This window comes from Mycteria americana, chromosome 7, assembly GCF_035582795.1.
Source record: "Mycteria americana isolate JAX WOST 10 ecotype Jacksonville Zoo and Gardens chromosome 7, USCA_MyAme_1.0, whole genome shotgun sequence".
Taxonomy (NCBI): Eukaryota; Metazoa; Chordata; class Aves; order Ciconiiformes; family Ciconiidae; genus Mycteria; species Mycteria americana.
Window position 1 is genome coordinate 36,129,561 of NC_134371.1, and position 12,875 is coordinate 36,142,435.

Genomic DNA, 12,875 nt, shown 5'->3' on the forward strand with positions numbered 1-12,875 from the left:
GCACGCCAACCCAGACGCGAGCGCGGGAAAAGGGCGCGCAGAGGCAGAGCTCCGCGCTAGTGCCATCATGCTATGAGTGGCGGAAGTAGTAACACTTCCTCCTGCATCTCCCGGGTGCACAGAACGCCTTAGAAGGGCGAGTGGGTCGCGGCGAGCTTCGAGACTCTCTTCTCGATTTCAGCCGCTTTTACACCTCAAACAGCAGTTATAGACTCACGCAACATGGCGGAAAGAGTTGTTCTGCCGGAAACGGAAGCGCTTATAGGCGCCCTGTCAGCTTCCTGGAAAACTACACTTCCTATGATTCCGCGGGGCCCTGCCCACCGGCTCACGCATGCGGCATTGTGGCGCCTGCGCCGTTGGGCGAGTCGCGGCCGGTGGCGGTTAGGCCGGAAAGCGCAGTGGCGCTCTGGGCTGCTTCCAAGATGGCTGCTGTACTGCAGCAGGTCCTGGAGCGGGCCGAGCTCTCCAAGCTGCCTAAGCCAGTACAGGGGAAGCTGGAGCGCTTCTTGGCCGATCAGCAGAGCGAGATCGACGGGCTCCGAGCCAGGCATGAGCGCTTCAAGGTGGACAGCGGTGAGTCCGGGGAGGGGGAAGCTGGGAGAACGGGAATGGAAGTGAGGGAGCAGCGGGAACGGGGCAGGCCCCAGGCTGCTCCGTGCAGAGAGGGCTGCGTTGCCCAGGGGCTGAGCGGTATCCGCTCGTCCCGGTGCTCGGGCAGAGGCAGCGGGCCGGCAGCTCGGCTGCGGACGGGTGGGCTGGGGTCGGGCCGAGTGTCCCTTCCTCCGACGTGCTTTTAGCGAGTAGCAATGTCGTGGTCCCCTCTGATGAGAGGAGTGCGGGAGGTAGGGCTGGGCCTGACGGGTCGTTGTTGTCTTCGAAACGCTTTTAGGGGGTGACCTGGGGCCTGTGAGGTGGATGTTTGCGTCTTCTGCCCGGGAAGGGGCCCTTCACTTGAGACCTGTTAGGGTTTTTTCTCTCACTTTTGCTTGGCAAAAGGAATCTGAGGATTTTTTTTTTCTTTTACAAAAGACTATTCAGGGTTAAAACTGCATTCAAAATGGGCTTAAAGAACAGCTTTTCATCAGATTTTTAACAAGCATTGATATGTTTCAGTCTGCTTTGATCCTTGTTGTGGAAGAGAAATAATGATTTGTTTACCCTGCTCTCAAATAGCCTTACGTTTATACTTTTTCTGTTAAATTCCATGTTGAAGACCATAACCTTTCTGTAAAATGCTCCTGATAGAATCAACATTTTTTTATATTGATTTGGAGGTGATTTGATCACAGAAAAATAATACCAGTAGAGAACTGGAGTAGAAATGAGAGAAGAGTATAGATGAGTGTAGGCACTGGGCAGGGTTGTGAATATGAGTTAATTTATCGGGTAGGTGACATACTTCTGATGTAAACTTTACTTTCACCTTTCCTCTCTCTTTCACAATAAAAATCTTGCTAAAGGAAATTAGTAAAGTGTAGTGTAAATTAAGGTAACCCACAGATTTTAGCAGGTTAGTCTCCTTTGGGTCGTTCTTCTCATATGTGGCTGGAGGGGCAGTGAGTGTTACTTGAAATTGTAAGATACAATAGGAAGCATAAGATAAATAAAAATCCCTCAGTACTTCCTTAGAAGCCCACTATGCCTGAGAGTGAGATTAGTTTTGCTTTTACTATGTATTTTACAGCTAAGCTCTATGACACAGTTGCTATTTCAGATAACCAAAATTTAGATCTAATTATTTTTTTAGTGCTATAATATGCAGCATAGAGCACAAGAGTTCATTATAAGAAGTGCTCATTAAAAATTTTCTAAATCAAATCTCTTGATACCTAGGGTTGTGTGGATTTTACTGTATGTGTATAGAAATACACTACAGGTAAAAGAATTTGATGAGACCACACCCACTTGTGTGGGTTTTCTAAGTAGATGCTGGTGTTTTAGCAAATTGTGCTGATACAACATTCTGTAGCTGCATCAAAAATGGTAAAGAACTATTCAAATTAATTAGGCTCTTCTTTTATGGATCATTTCTGGAAACATATCACTTTCCATGCTAACAAAGTATTTTAAACAATATTAATGCAATGTGGAAATGCATCTTTTTGCCTTCAAAATCACTTTTTTCTTCAAATTCTACTGTAGTCTTATATTTTTAGATATTTTCTTTATAAATACCATTCTTTACTAAAGATGTCCATTAATAAGGATCCTTGATAAAGGTGAGAAAGAAGAAGAAATGTTTACTGAGTGAAATTGAGATAACATTGTTATTTTGCAGAACAACAGTACTTTGAAGTAGAAAAGCGTCTGGCTCAAAGTCAGGAGAGACTTGTAAATGAGACACAAGAATGTCAAACTCTCCGTGAGGAGCTTAAAAAACTTCGTAAGTATAACTGCACATTCTTAAGATTGGACAGGATATTCATTCTTTAGTCCAATGTTATGCTGAAATGCTTTAAGTTTTAAATAGGAGTTGAAAATCCCTCCATCAACCACATTTGTTATTTCTGCAAGTAGAGAGATGTTTGCTTTTGTGTTCACATCGGCTTTTTTTTAACGGAAATTTTGTTCTAATGGAAAAAAAACCCCTTGCTTTCTGATTTTTGTAGTAATGGTAGTACAGTGGATTATGTATTGATCTTCACAATAAATGCCTCTGCTCTAAGGATTGCATTAGTTTGCCACAATACTAGCTAGTCCATCCATAGTGAAGTCTTGAATTCTTCTCTTTCTCTCTCTCTCTCTTTTTTTTTTTTTTAATGTTGTTAAGGGAAATTTTGGCTTAATTGCATTTGGAGAGTGAATTCTGTCATTATGTTACAATTGAGATCCCTCACTACTATTTGTTCTTATCCAACAGATGAACAGTTGAAGTCACTGAATGAGAAAAATAAAGAACTTGAAGCTGCTCAGGATCGTAATGCAGCCATTCAGGTACTGGAAGAACTTGACAATAAGTTGAAAGACTTTGGTTCACCTGTCTCATTGCAGCAAAGAATGCAATCAATTTCCAAACTGGTCTGTATCAATATCAGTACAAATACATACTGATGTACATGTTTACATGTCCGTATGGCCATGTGTACAGGAAAATTGTGTGTGTTTTCTAAGTAAACGCTGGTGTTTTAGCAAACTGAATTACAAGTGAACATATGTCACAGCAGATGCTTTTATTTCAGTTTAGATAGATTGTTTCATTGTAGCTGAAACCTGTTGTGGAGTGACTTTAAGCCAAACCTCAAAAATCAAAGGTGTCAAGAAGAGTTCTGTTTTTCCCCCCATCCTTTCCCACACTCTGGCACAGTTTACCTTGCATTATGCTCAAAAGTCATGGGGTTGCAGGATGAGTCACTTCACCTGACTGGTACAGCAGAACACTAATTTTGGAGCAGGAAGCGAAAACATTATTATTAGATTGATTTGTCCACAATAAGAAGACAGATCTGAAGTGGTTTGTATTGACACCTTAGAAGGCAGAGGCAGTCCTATAGCCTATATATGATCCAAGACTATTGACTTTTATTTCATTTTGATACTGATTTTTTGCATGTGTTCATTCCTTGGTTACTCTGTTACCTCTTTTATTTAACCAAATAAAGCTGTTTCAGTGAAGTTGTAACTGCCAAAGCTGTCTTTCAAAGAATATTAAAATTAGATGCAGTTTTGAACCGCTCCCATTGTTTTGGATTTCTGTTAGGCCTTCAGTTTGTTTCATCTGCTTTAAGTTCAACAATTTTCATTCTAATCTTCATTCAAGTACAGCTAGAACCAGAGGGAGCCTTGTGGCAGTCTGGACCTCTCTATGCCAATTGAAAAGCTAAGACATGAAAACTACCTGTTCAGTATGCTGGTCTTGAAAGCTGTGTGATACTTCTCTCATCTTTGCTGTCTAATCTTACGTGATAGTGGCATTTTGCATTTAAGCACAAAGGGCCAGCTGGACATTAGTATCAGAGGGATTTATGAGGAAAAAAAAAATTAATTGAAATGTGTTGGCTATTAGGCCCTAGAAGAAAGAGGTACATTAACCTGCACTTGTTTGAATTATATACCCCAACATGATAGAAAAAATGGAAGCAGCCATCCTTTCATATTATGTACTTCAGACTGATTCAGCTGGCTACTATAAAAGCCTCTACTCCCAGTTTTCAGTTGGCTGGGGTACCTTACTGTGGTTTAGCATGCTTCGCTGTGATGGTAAGCATAGTGACTGTAAACTGTTATAGAAAGCTGATCACATTTCTTTATTGCTCTTTTGCAATTTTTTTCAGAGCCATTTAAGTAGAGAAAAAGAAGAACTGGAAGCTGAAAAGAGAGATTTGGTTCGAACAAGTGAAAGACGATCTCAGGAAGTTGAACATTTAAATGGTATAGCCAAGAACATATTAACAAAATACTTCACATGATTTAGCTAAGTAAGAGACATGATTGAACAATTGAACTGGTATGGAGTATGCAGTTTGTATAGGCAGCACCAAATAATGGATTAGCAGGAAGCAGTGTTTAGAGAAACGGAAACAGGGCAGGAAATTACATGCTAATTGCAGAAAAACACAGCAGTTTGATGCTTGGTTTTGTAGATGTAAAAACATATATTATACAGTGTCTTATTGCACAATATACAGTCATATCTTGTATTGTATCTTACCTGTTCCCATTCTTTACAATTTAGTTAGGCTGAGTAATTAAAACTGTTATACAATTAGCTTTTTTTAACACTGATTTCCCTCCCTCCTCCAGAGGATGTTAAGCGCTTAAATGAAAAGCTCACAGAAGCAAACACAGAAAAGGTGAAACTTCAGTTAAAGTTGGATGAACTTCAAACATCAGATGTTTCCATGAAGGTGAGTAGTACTTCATATGCATAGTATGTGTTAATGTTGTAATAAGTAGTTGTTTACATGTGATGTAACCATCATTGTGTCATTATTGACTTTGAAAGTAGGTCGAGTGTATTCCTGTTATTTATAACAAAGTATTTTATTATAAAAATGGTTGCTATGAGTGGAAGTGAGACATATATTTATAGAAGGCAAGGGGGCATCAGGTTGGGCAAGCATGTCCAGGCCTCATTGGTGGCAATGGTGGCTGCTCCTACCCACTAGGAAGAAGGACTCCAGGTCCAGGAAGGCAGGTAGAAAGGAGAAGAATAATTATTTGTGAATCTGCACCATTTCTCTGTGGGCAGAATAAACTCCATAAAGAGCTGAAAGAGAGGAGGAAAGGAGAAAGGAAGAAAACTTTGCTATCTTAATTTATTTCCTTTAACTAGATATTAGTCTTGTTAATGATCCCAGCTAATGTAAACTTTGAGGAAACTAACTCAAGTTTCAAGAAGTTCTTGTAGTTTGAGACTGGTAAGTTAGTATTACCAATGTAATAAGGAACACTGCCTGTCATTTGGTGCTATTTACCAAATTACAGTATGTTTTTGCTACTCCTACTCTGATCATAGTACTTTGATTAGCTGCTTTCTTTTCTGTGGAACCAGTACAATTACACTATGCAATTTTCATTTTAGTACCGTGAGAAAAGGTTGGAGCAAGAAAAAGAACTACTACAGAATCAAAACATGTGGCTGAACACTGAGTTGAAAGCCAAAACAGATGAACTTCTCCATACTGCCAGGGAGAAAGGCAATGAAATCTTGGAGCTTAAATGTAATCTGGAGAACAAGAAGGAGGAGGTAGTGTGATTACTGAGTGCTTTTGCCATTTCTTATAAATTATACCTCCTGATTAACTGTATTAAACAAAATCAAGTACTTTAATAACTGTATTTGAGTAAAAACAAACAAACAAAGTACATTTTGCAATTAATAAGGTGTTCTTTCTTTTAACTTGTGATTTTTAAGGAATACGTATAGTTACTGTTATCTAGAATAGAAAAGTCAAAGATTTTAATTGTAAGCTAGAAATTTTGGAGTTGCTGATAACAAAGCTATATAATGGTATAATGTTATTAAAATGTATGGGAATATAGTTCTTAATAAGGCGAAGGGGCAGAAGGATCTGACTTAACATTCTTTGCAGAGCAGGGTGATGATATTTTTGTTTTCCTGCAACAAAATACATGGCAGAGTCAATGGCTGTATTTTGAAAATACTCGGCTTCAGTGAGCTTCTGTTTGGGTACCTGAGCCGTTTCTTTAACTAAACTGTCACAATTGGTCAGGTTTTCTGTGGGACTTAGCTCCACTGAGGCTTGTGGGTTTATTTGGTTATGCGTAACTGAAACAGTTTGGGGACTCTCACTTTTTCATTTAGCTGAATGCATGGGAGCAAAGACTGTTAGAAAATGTAACCATTTCTGCTCTTCCTGGAACTTTTAGGGTTTTTTAAAGTAAAAAACAATGAGATGGGTATTTTCCAAGATAAACTGGATTGGAAAGACAAATTTATACATGGCGTTCTCATTTATTCTTTGAACAGGTTTCCAGAATGGAGGAACAGGTAAACAGCTTAAAACAGTCAAATGAAAATCTTCAGAAGCATGTGGAAGACCTTTTGAATAAACTGAAGGAGGTAAGACAACTTGAAGTATATGTGAAACAGCATTACAGTTGCTTTTACAAATTAAAAAAAAACAAAATGTGTGAAATACAAATAGTGGAATGCTCCCTTACCCTGTTTCTTCTTTAATTTACTAGGCAAAAGAACAGCAAGCTAGTATGGAGGAAAGATTCCACAATGAACTGAATGCCCACATAAAATTATCCAATTTGTATAAGGTGAGTTTATTGATTCTGTTATAAGCGTATATTAGTATTACTTGGGGCTGAATCTTAGCATTAAATGTAATGCAGGCCAGTTCTGTTTTTTTTTCTCCACAAAGTGTGGATGTGGGGAAGACTAAAGTCCATTGCAAAACATTGAAACATCCAAAACATTGTTTTCTTTGCTGCTGTCTTAGGCAGCATTTGAAATCTTACATTGCTTCGATCATTTTGTAGATTGAGCAAAACTGGAGTGAAAATAGTAATTTTATGCTCACTGTTTTGAGGCTTCATGTTGCATGAATGTGGTTATGTCTTACAATGTTGTATTGGGAGGTAAAGGTTTGTATGTAAAATATGACTATGCAAGAGATTTTTCTGAGTTTGGTTAGTAGAAGTTCATTTCAAATAACACTGCAAGTGTTAGTGATCTGATTAAGACAGCTGAATGTCATGTATTGTGTCAAATAAGCACCAAAATCAAGTAGTTTTTGTTTGTTTTGTTGGCTCAGAGAGTGAAAAATATCCTGTAGCGTATTGACTAAGGCAAAGTCAGCTAAAGAGGACAACTCATTGCTCTTTAGTTTACGCATATTAGATTCACAGGTTAATGAGTTCTGTTTCCTGAGTTTTCTTGCATAGATACCCACATAAACATTCTACCCTGCTTAATGCTGAGTTCTACATTAATACTTTGTCTGATTAGATGTAAACTGATGTCCCTTTGTTGAACAGCAAGTCAATACCTAACTTTTCTGGAGCATAATGCGCTACCATTTACCTTTTAATTTGGTTTTGTTTTGATTGGGTTGTTTTGGTTTTTTTTTTTTACTCCTATTCATTCATGTTTTTACTATAGAATCATTGATTTGAAGGGGTTTAAAGGTTTGTCTTCTGCTTAACATAGGATTTGCTATGTATTTGTAACTGCTGACATATTTATCTGACCTGATATTAAAAGCATTGAGATTGAGTGCCCTCCCGTGGGAGTCTATTCTGAGACTTTGCTGATTAGCAAAAGTTGAATCAACTTTATTTCAGTTATCTCTAATGGACTTGCAGAATTGCTGAAGTGTTGTACAGTCTTGCACTTGTGAGATCTCTTAACTGGAAGCAAAGAAACATAAACTGTTTATATAAGATTCCCTAAAAATACCAAATTTTTCAGAATTATCAAAATTTTGAGTACTCAACATTTCTCCAAATTTTCTGTAATGAAGAGAAGGAACAAAGCCAGCACCAGCTATAAAGCAGCTAAAGGGCATACATTTTATTTCGGTTTGTCAATGTCTGACACTTCTTACTCTCAGATGGGCAGTTTGCATCAAAGTGAGACGTAATCCAAGTGTAAAGAGAATTGTCCAGTTTAGGTGAATCTTTTAGCATTTTACTCAAAAACTGCATGTTCATAATTTTTGGTCAGTTTGAGGTTTCTTTATAAAAATATAGTTCCTATTACTGTGTAGTAAAAGGTTAAAAAAAATGCTTTTATTTAGAGTGCTGCTGATGACTCAGAGGCAAAGAGCAATGAACTGACAGGAGCAGTAGAAGAGCTGCACAAGCTCCTGAAGGAAGCAGGTGAAGGTAAGCTGTGAGTGAGAAATCGCAGATGGAACAGAACAGTTATGCTCCTTTGTAACTACCTTGATGCATTGAAAAATAGGTATTGAGCATTTATGAAAGGAACTTCATTAGGCTTTTGGGATTGTGGAAATGTCAATCACTTTGTAACAAAAATTTTATGTGACTAGTTGAATTTACTTGGGGGGGTGAGGAGGAACTATCTTCAAATATACCTGGAATTTTACTTTGGAATTTGATGAGAAAATCCAATTTTGCAAGATATGTCTTCATTTTAGTTTCTCATTTTAGATTCCTTTTCACTGATAAAAGGACAGTTGATATTTTAGCCCTCTTCTAAGCAAAGGTGATAGGCAGCAGGTTATGCTTCTGTCATGCTACTGAGTTTTCTTATCAGCATGAGTTTCTGCAGATCATATAAAGTTAAAGTAAAATTTAAGGTACATATGCAAATTTTGGTCTTTTTAAAAAAAGAAAAAAATTAAAACAACCGCAACACAATAAACTGCTTGTCTGATTTAATTTTAGCTAATAAAGCAACCCAGGAGCATTTGACTGAGGTGGAAGAGTCAAAAGCTGTAATGGAAAAAGAACTGAGAGAGAAGATCGGTAAACTGGAAAAGGAGCTGGAGAATGCTAATGATTTACTGTCTGCTACAAAGCGTAAAGGTAGGGGTCACATTGGGAACTAAAATACATAAAGCCTCAGGCTTTCTATTGTAACTAGTCTTGCATGAAAATACTATGCTGACTTTATATAGGAAGTGAGTGCATTAATCTTAATTCATCTTTGGTCATTTCTAATCATGAATTTGAGAAGCTTTTTCATATGCGCATATATATATATACGCACACACACACAGACATAAAGTATATAAAATATGTCTATAAAGGATATTTTTTTTCCCCACCAGAAAATGTATTTCTATCAAAATGGTTTTTGAAGTTCTTTTGTTAATCTGACTTACCTTTTCAAAGAAAAGGGAGCGGAACCGTTCCTTAAGGCTGAATCCTCATGCTTTTAATGGTTTTCTGGAGAGGGGAGTGGGGTTGATAACCTATTCTTATTTTTCGCTTAAAAAAAAAAAAAAAAAAGGTAATTGAAAGCAAACCTCTGTCCTTAAATTTCTATTTAACATTAAATCTTGCTCAATATTGACTGTTCTAGTTCTATAATTTTTTTGTTAAAGGGGAGTCTGTTTGCTACATATAGGTAATTTCTAAATAGCAAATAATAGCAAATAATAGTCTAATAGCAAAAGCTTTTCAGCATTTCAAATTAGTCAGAGATCTTGATAATGTATGACATGGAATATTGTATATAATATCAGTCCCTTGCACATGTATATGTATAATGTAGATTACAGAAAACTCTTAAACCAGCAACTTTAAGGACTTAAAATAGTAATTTAGTTATAAAGCAGAAAGGTGTGTGAAGACTTTCTTTATATTAATAAAGAATATTTATGATGGGAATTATTGCAGCTTTTTAATGGTAATTGGTGGGATTATGTCTTCAGGAGCCATATTGTCTGAGGAGGAACTGGCAGCTATGTCTCCCACTGCTGCAGCAGTAGCTAAAGTAGTCAAGCCTGGAATGAAATTAACTGAGGTGAGTGAGAAGAAACTCTTCAATTTCAAGGCCCTTGAAATGCCAACAGAAAGACGTTAATAATATAAGGGTGCAGACCTCATTCACTGTTTGGGACTTGGTATAATGCCTGACTGAAGTCGATGAAATCTTTTCATGCATTTGAGGCAGACTTTACTAGCTAAGTTATTGGGATTTTTTTCAACATACCTTACAGTTTTTCTTCAGTAGATGAAAACATTTGTAGGGTCTTTTGGTTCTTTTTCTGAAATGTGTTTTTTTGTGTGTACATAAACTTATTTTCTGTATGCATTTTTGGCAGGAGCTTTTTTTTTCCCTTATTTACATAAATTTTTAGTTGGTACTGCTGCGCATTTGGCTTATACTTGCAGAAAAAATTAACGTAATGATAGATCATACATATTCTAGGCAATTATTATTTTAATTTTGCTTGTTATTGGTCATCCTGTCCAGCCATTAAATTACTTTCTTCTGTGCTTGCTGCTTTGTTTTGTGATACTAGTTTTGATATTTCTGTTGTCTTAAACTTGCTTAAGATTTGTCCATTTTACATAGAATTCTTTTATTGCATACAGTTGCACTATAAAAGTTTGCCATTTTTAAATTCATAGGTATCACTGCTTTGCCATGGTATGAGTCTAAAAACACATTTTTTTAAAAAATCCAACTTGTTTCTCTGAATTAATTAGTTTAGAGTTGTATAAAATTATACTGCCTTAAGGTATGAATTATGTAATTACCAGTGGTTCTTTGATACATGTGGACAAACATTTTAAAAAAAAAACAAACCCCACTAAACAAAAAAACCCACAAAAAAAAAAACAAACAAACAAAAAAAATCTTCTGTTGCAGCTGTACAACGCATATGTAGAAACTCAGGATCAGTTGCTTTTGGAAAAGCTGGAGAATAAGAGAATCAATAAATATTTGGATGAAATAGTGCAGGAAGTAGAAGCCAAAGCACCAATCTTAAAACGTCAGCGTGAAGAATTTGAGCGTTCCCAAAAAGCTGTTGCTAGTCTGTCTGCAAAGCTTGAACAAGCTATGAAGGTCAGTATAAAATACAAGAGCATGTAAAATTATGGAAAAAATGGATTTTTAATTCCTTAATCCTAATTACTGTTAGTAAATGTATAAAATTGATCTTTTAGTCCACTTTTATTGTGGGGAAAATATCTGTTGAACTTTCTAGAAACAACATTTTTCAGAGTTTTTTATAGTGAAGGCTTAAATGTGCTGACTTAAAATCTCTGAGTTTCTGAGAGTAGAATTCTTTATAAACAAAGATTAGTATTTGTTTGTCCAAAGAAATAAAATTGGACTTTGGTGCCCTCTTCCCATTAATTTTAATACATGCACTAATACAACACGAAAGAGCATGGCTTTTGATTCTTAAATATGTGGAGTTTAACCTTTGGAGTGTAACTTTGAAGAGTTTGATTCACAAGGCATGCATCTCTAAATTACTTTGTCTCTGGAAAGAGATGTGCCTGAGTTTAATTGGTATGTGTTTCTTAATGTTTGTATGCTTGCAGGAAATCCAACGATTGCAGGAGGATGCTGATAAAGCCAATAAGCATGCCTCTCTGCTTGAAAGAGAAAACCAGAGACTGGAAATACAAGTAAAAGACCTTTCACAGCAGGTGAATAAATGTTGCTATGGTTAAATGTACTATTTGCAATTAATTTATTAATATGGTGCTGTGTTTCTGAAGTTTACTTGGAAGTTGTGTTCAGCCACAGTCATGTATGTTTTGGTTGTTGTAAGAGCCTTAGTGATGTTGAAAGCTTCTCCTTAGGAAAATGTGATATTTACATTTCTGCTTACAAAATTAGAATAAGTTTAGCTGGATAGGAGTGATGCTGCTTTAGGATAATATTGTTAAACATCTAACATGGAAAACTCGTATGTATAACTTCTTTGTTTGACTGGAATGTCCTGTGATCTGTTCACAGAAGTGAACCCAGAATATCTACTTCTGATTTTGATGTGTTTCCTTTTTGTCAAACTATTTTCTATAATGTAATTATCTTGCAAGTATTAATTGACTGTAATAGTTTGTATGTTGTAGGAAAAAATTCACTTAATTTCCAAGTATTTTATTTCTAACATATTGTTTTTCAGAATGAACTTCTGAATGTGTGCATGTCTTATGCTAGAATGTTCTCTTTCAGATTCGTGTGCTTTTAATGGAACTTGAAGAAGCTAGAGGCAATCATGTGATTCGTGATGAAGAAGTGAGCTCTGCTGACATCAGTAGCTCTTCTGAAGTGATATCTCAACATCTAGTCTCTTACAGAAATATTGAAGAACTTCAGCAGCAGAATCAGCGTCTCTTGGTGGCTCTTCGGGAGCTGGGAGAGGCTAGAGAAAAAGAGGAGCAAGAAACAACGTCATCTAAGTAAATTATCTGTTCCTTCTCGTAAACTGTTTATACTGAGTAGTAATAGGGATTTATTCAAACACTCTTCAGTTTTTTGCTTCTCATCTGTATTAATTGTGTGCCTATGCATATGTAAGTGCTCATATATTCATGAGCAGCTATGTAATTTATAAAGGCAAATTGTTATTAAGAAACATTGTCTTCAGTTTTAGATTAAAATGGCTTTATAGTTATATAACTTGTAATAGGTCCTCTCGTCAAAATCCAAAGTAAAAATAATTGTCCATCCTTTAGTGAATGTGTTTTCACACAACAGAGCTGTTTTTCGAAAAAGAAAGATAAGTTTTCATTCCTGTTAGCTGAACAAAAAACCTGATTATGTGCATATCTAATTCACTAGCTGTAAAGCCCACAGATAATGTAATTCTGTATTAGAAGTTCTTAGCCTGATTCTCTGTTTATGCTACTGACTGTTGTTTGAAGTTATTCACATGAACAGAATTACCTCTGTTCTGCTTTTGATGGAAGAGGCCTACTTTCTTTGTCATTTACAAAATGGCAAGCCCAAAGGCAAATTTTTC

The 12,875-nt window shown here is 36.6% G+C and overlaps 1 protein-coding gene across 4 annotated transcripts in view; it reads left to right on the forward strand.

The window, feature by feature from the left end:
* The first annotated feature begins 386 nt into the window (after window positions 1–386).
* Window positions 387–12,875, forward strand: part of TPR (translocated promoter region, nuclear basket protein) — a 42,088-nt gene continuing 29,599 nt past the window's right edge. For 3 of the 4 annotated variants that reach the window (XM_075507808.1, XM_075507810.1, XM_075507812.1), the window contains exons 1-14: window positions 388–576; window positions 2,282–2,386; window positions 2,864–2,937; window positions 4,275–4,371; window positions 4,744–4,847; window positions 5,525–5,689; window positions 6,434–6,526; window positions 6,652–6,732; window positions 8,214–8,301; window positions 8,827–8,967; window positions 9,819–9,910; window positions 10,763–10,960; window positions 11,446–11,553; window positions 12,086–12,312. In XM_075507808.1, coding sequence (XP_075363923.1) covers window positions 426–576; window positions 2,282–2,386; window positions 2,864–2,937; window positions 4,275–4,371; window positions 4,744–4,847; window positions 5,525–5,689; window positions 6,434–6,526; window positions 6,652–6,732; window positions 8,214–8,301; window positions 8,827–8,967; window positions 9,819–9,910; window positions 10,763–10,960; window positions 11,446–11,553; window positions 12,086–12,312 — 1,724 coding nt within the window. In that variant the 5' untranslated portion in view covers window positions 388–425. Of the gene's footprint in view, window positions 577–2,281; window positions 2,387–2,863; window positions 2,938–4,274; window positions 4,372–4,743; window positions 4,848–5,524; window positions 5,690–6,433; window positions 6,527–6,651; window positions 6,733–8,213; window positions 8,302–8,826; window positions 8,968–9,818; window positions 9,911–10,762; window positions 10,961–11,445; window positions 11,554–12,085; window positions 12,313–12,875 lie in introns of all 4 variants that reach the window. The other variant, XM_075507811.1, reaches the window with a different exon arrangement.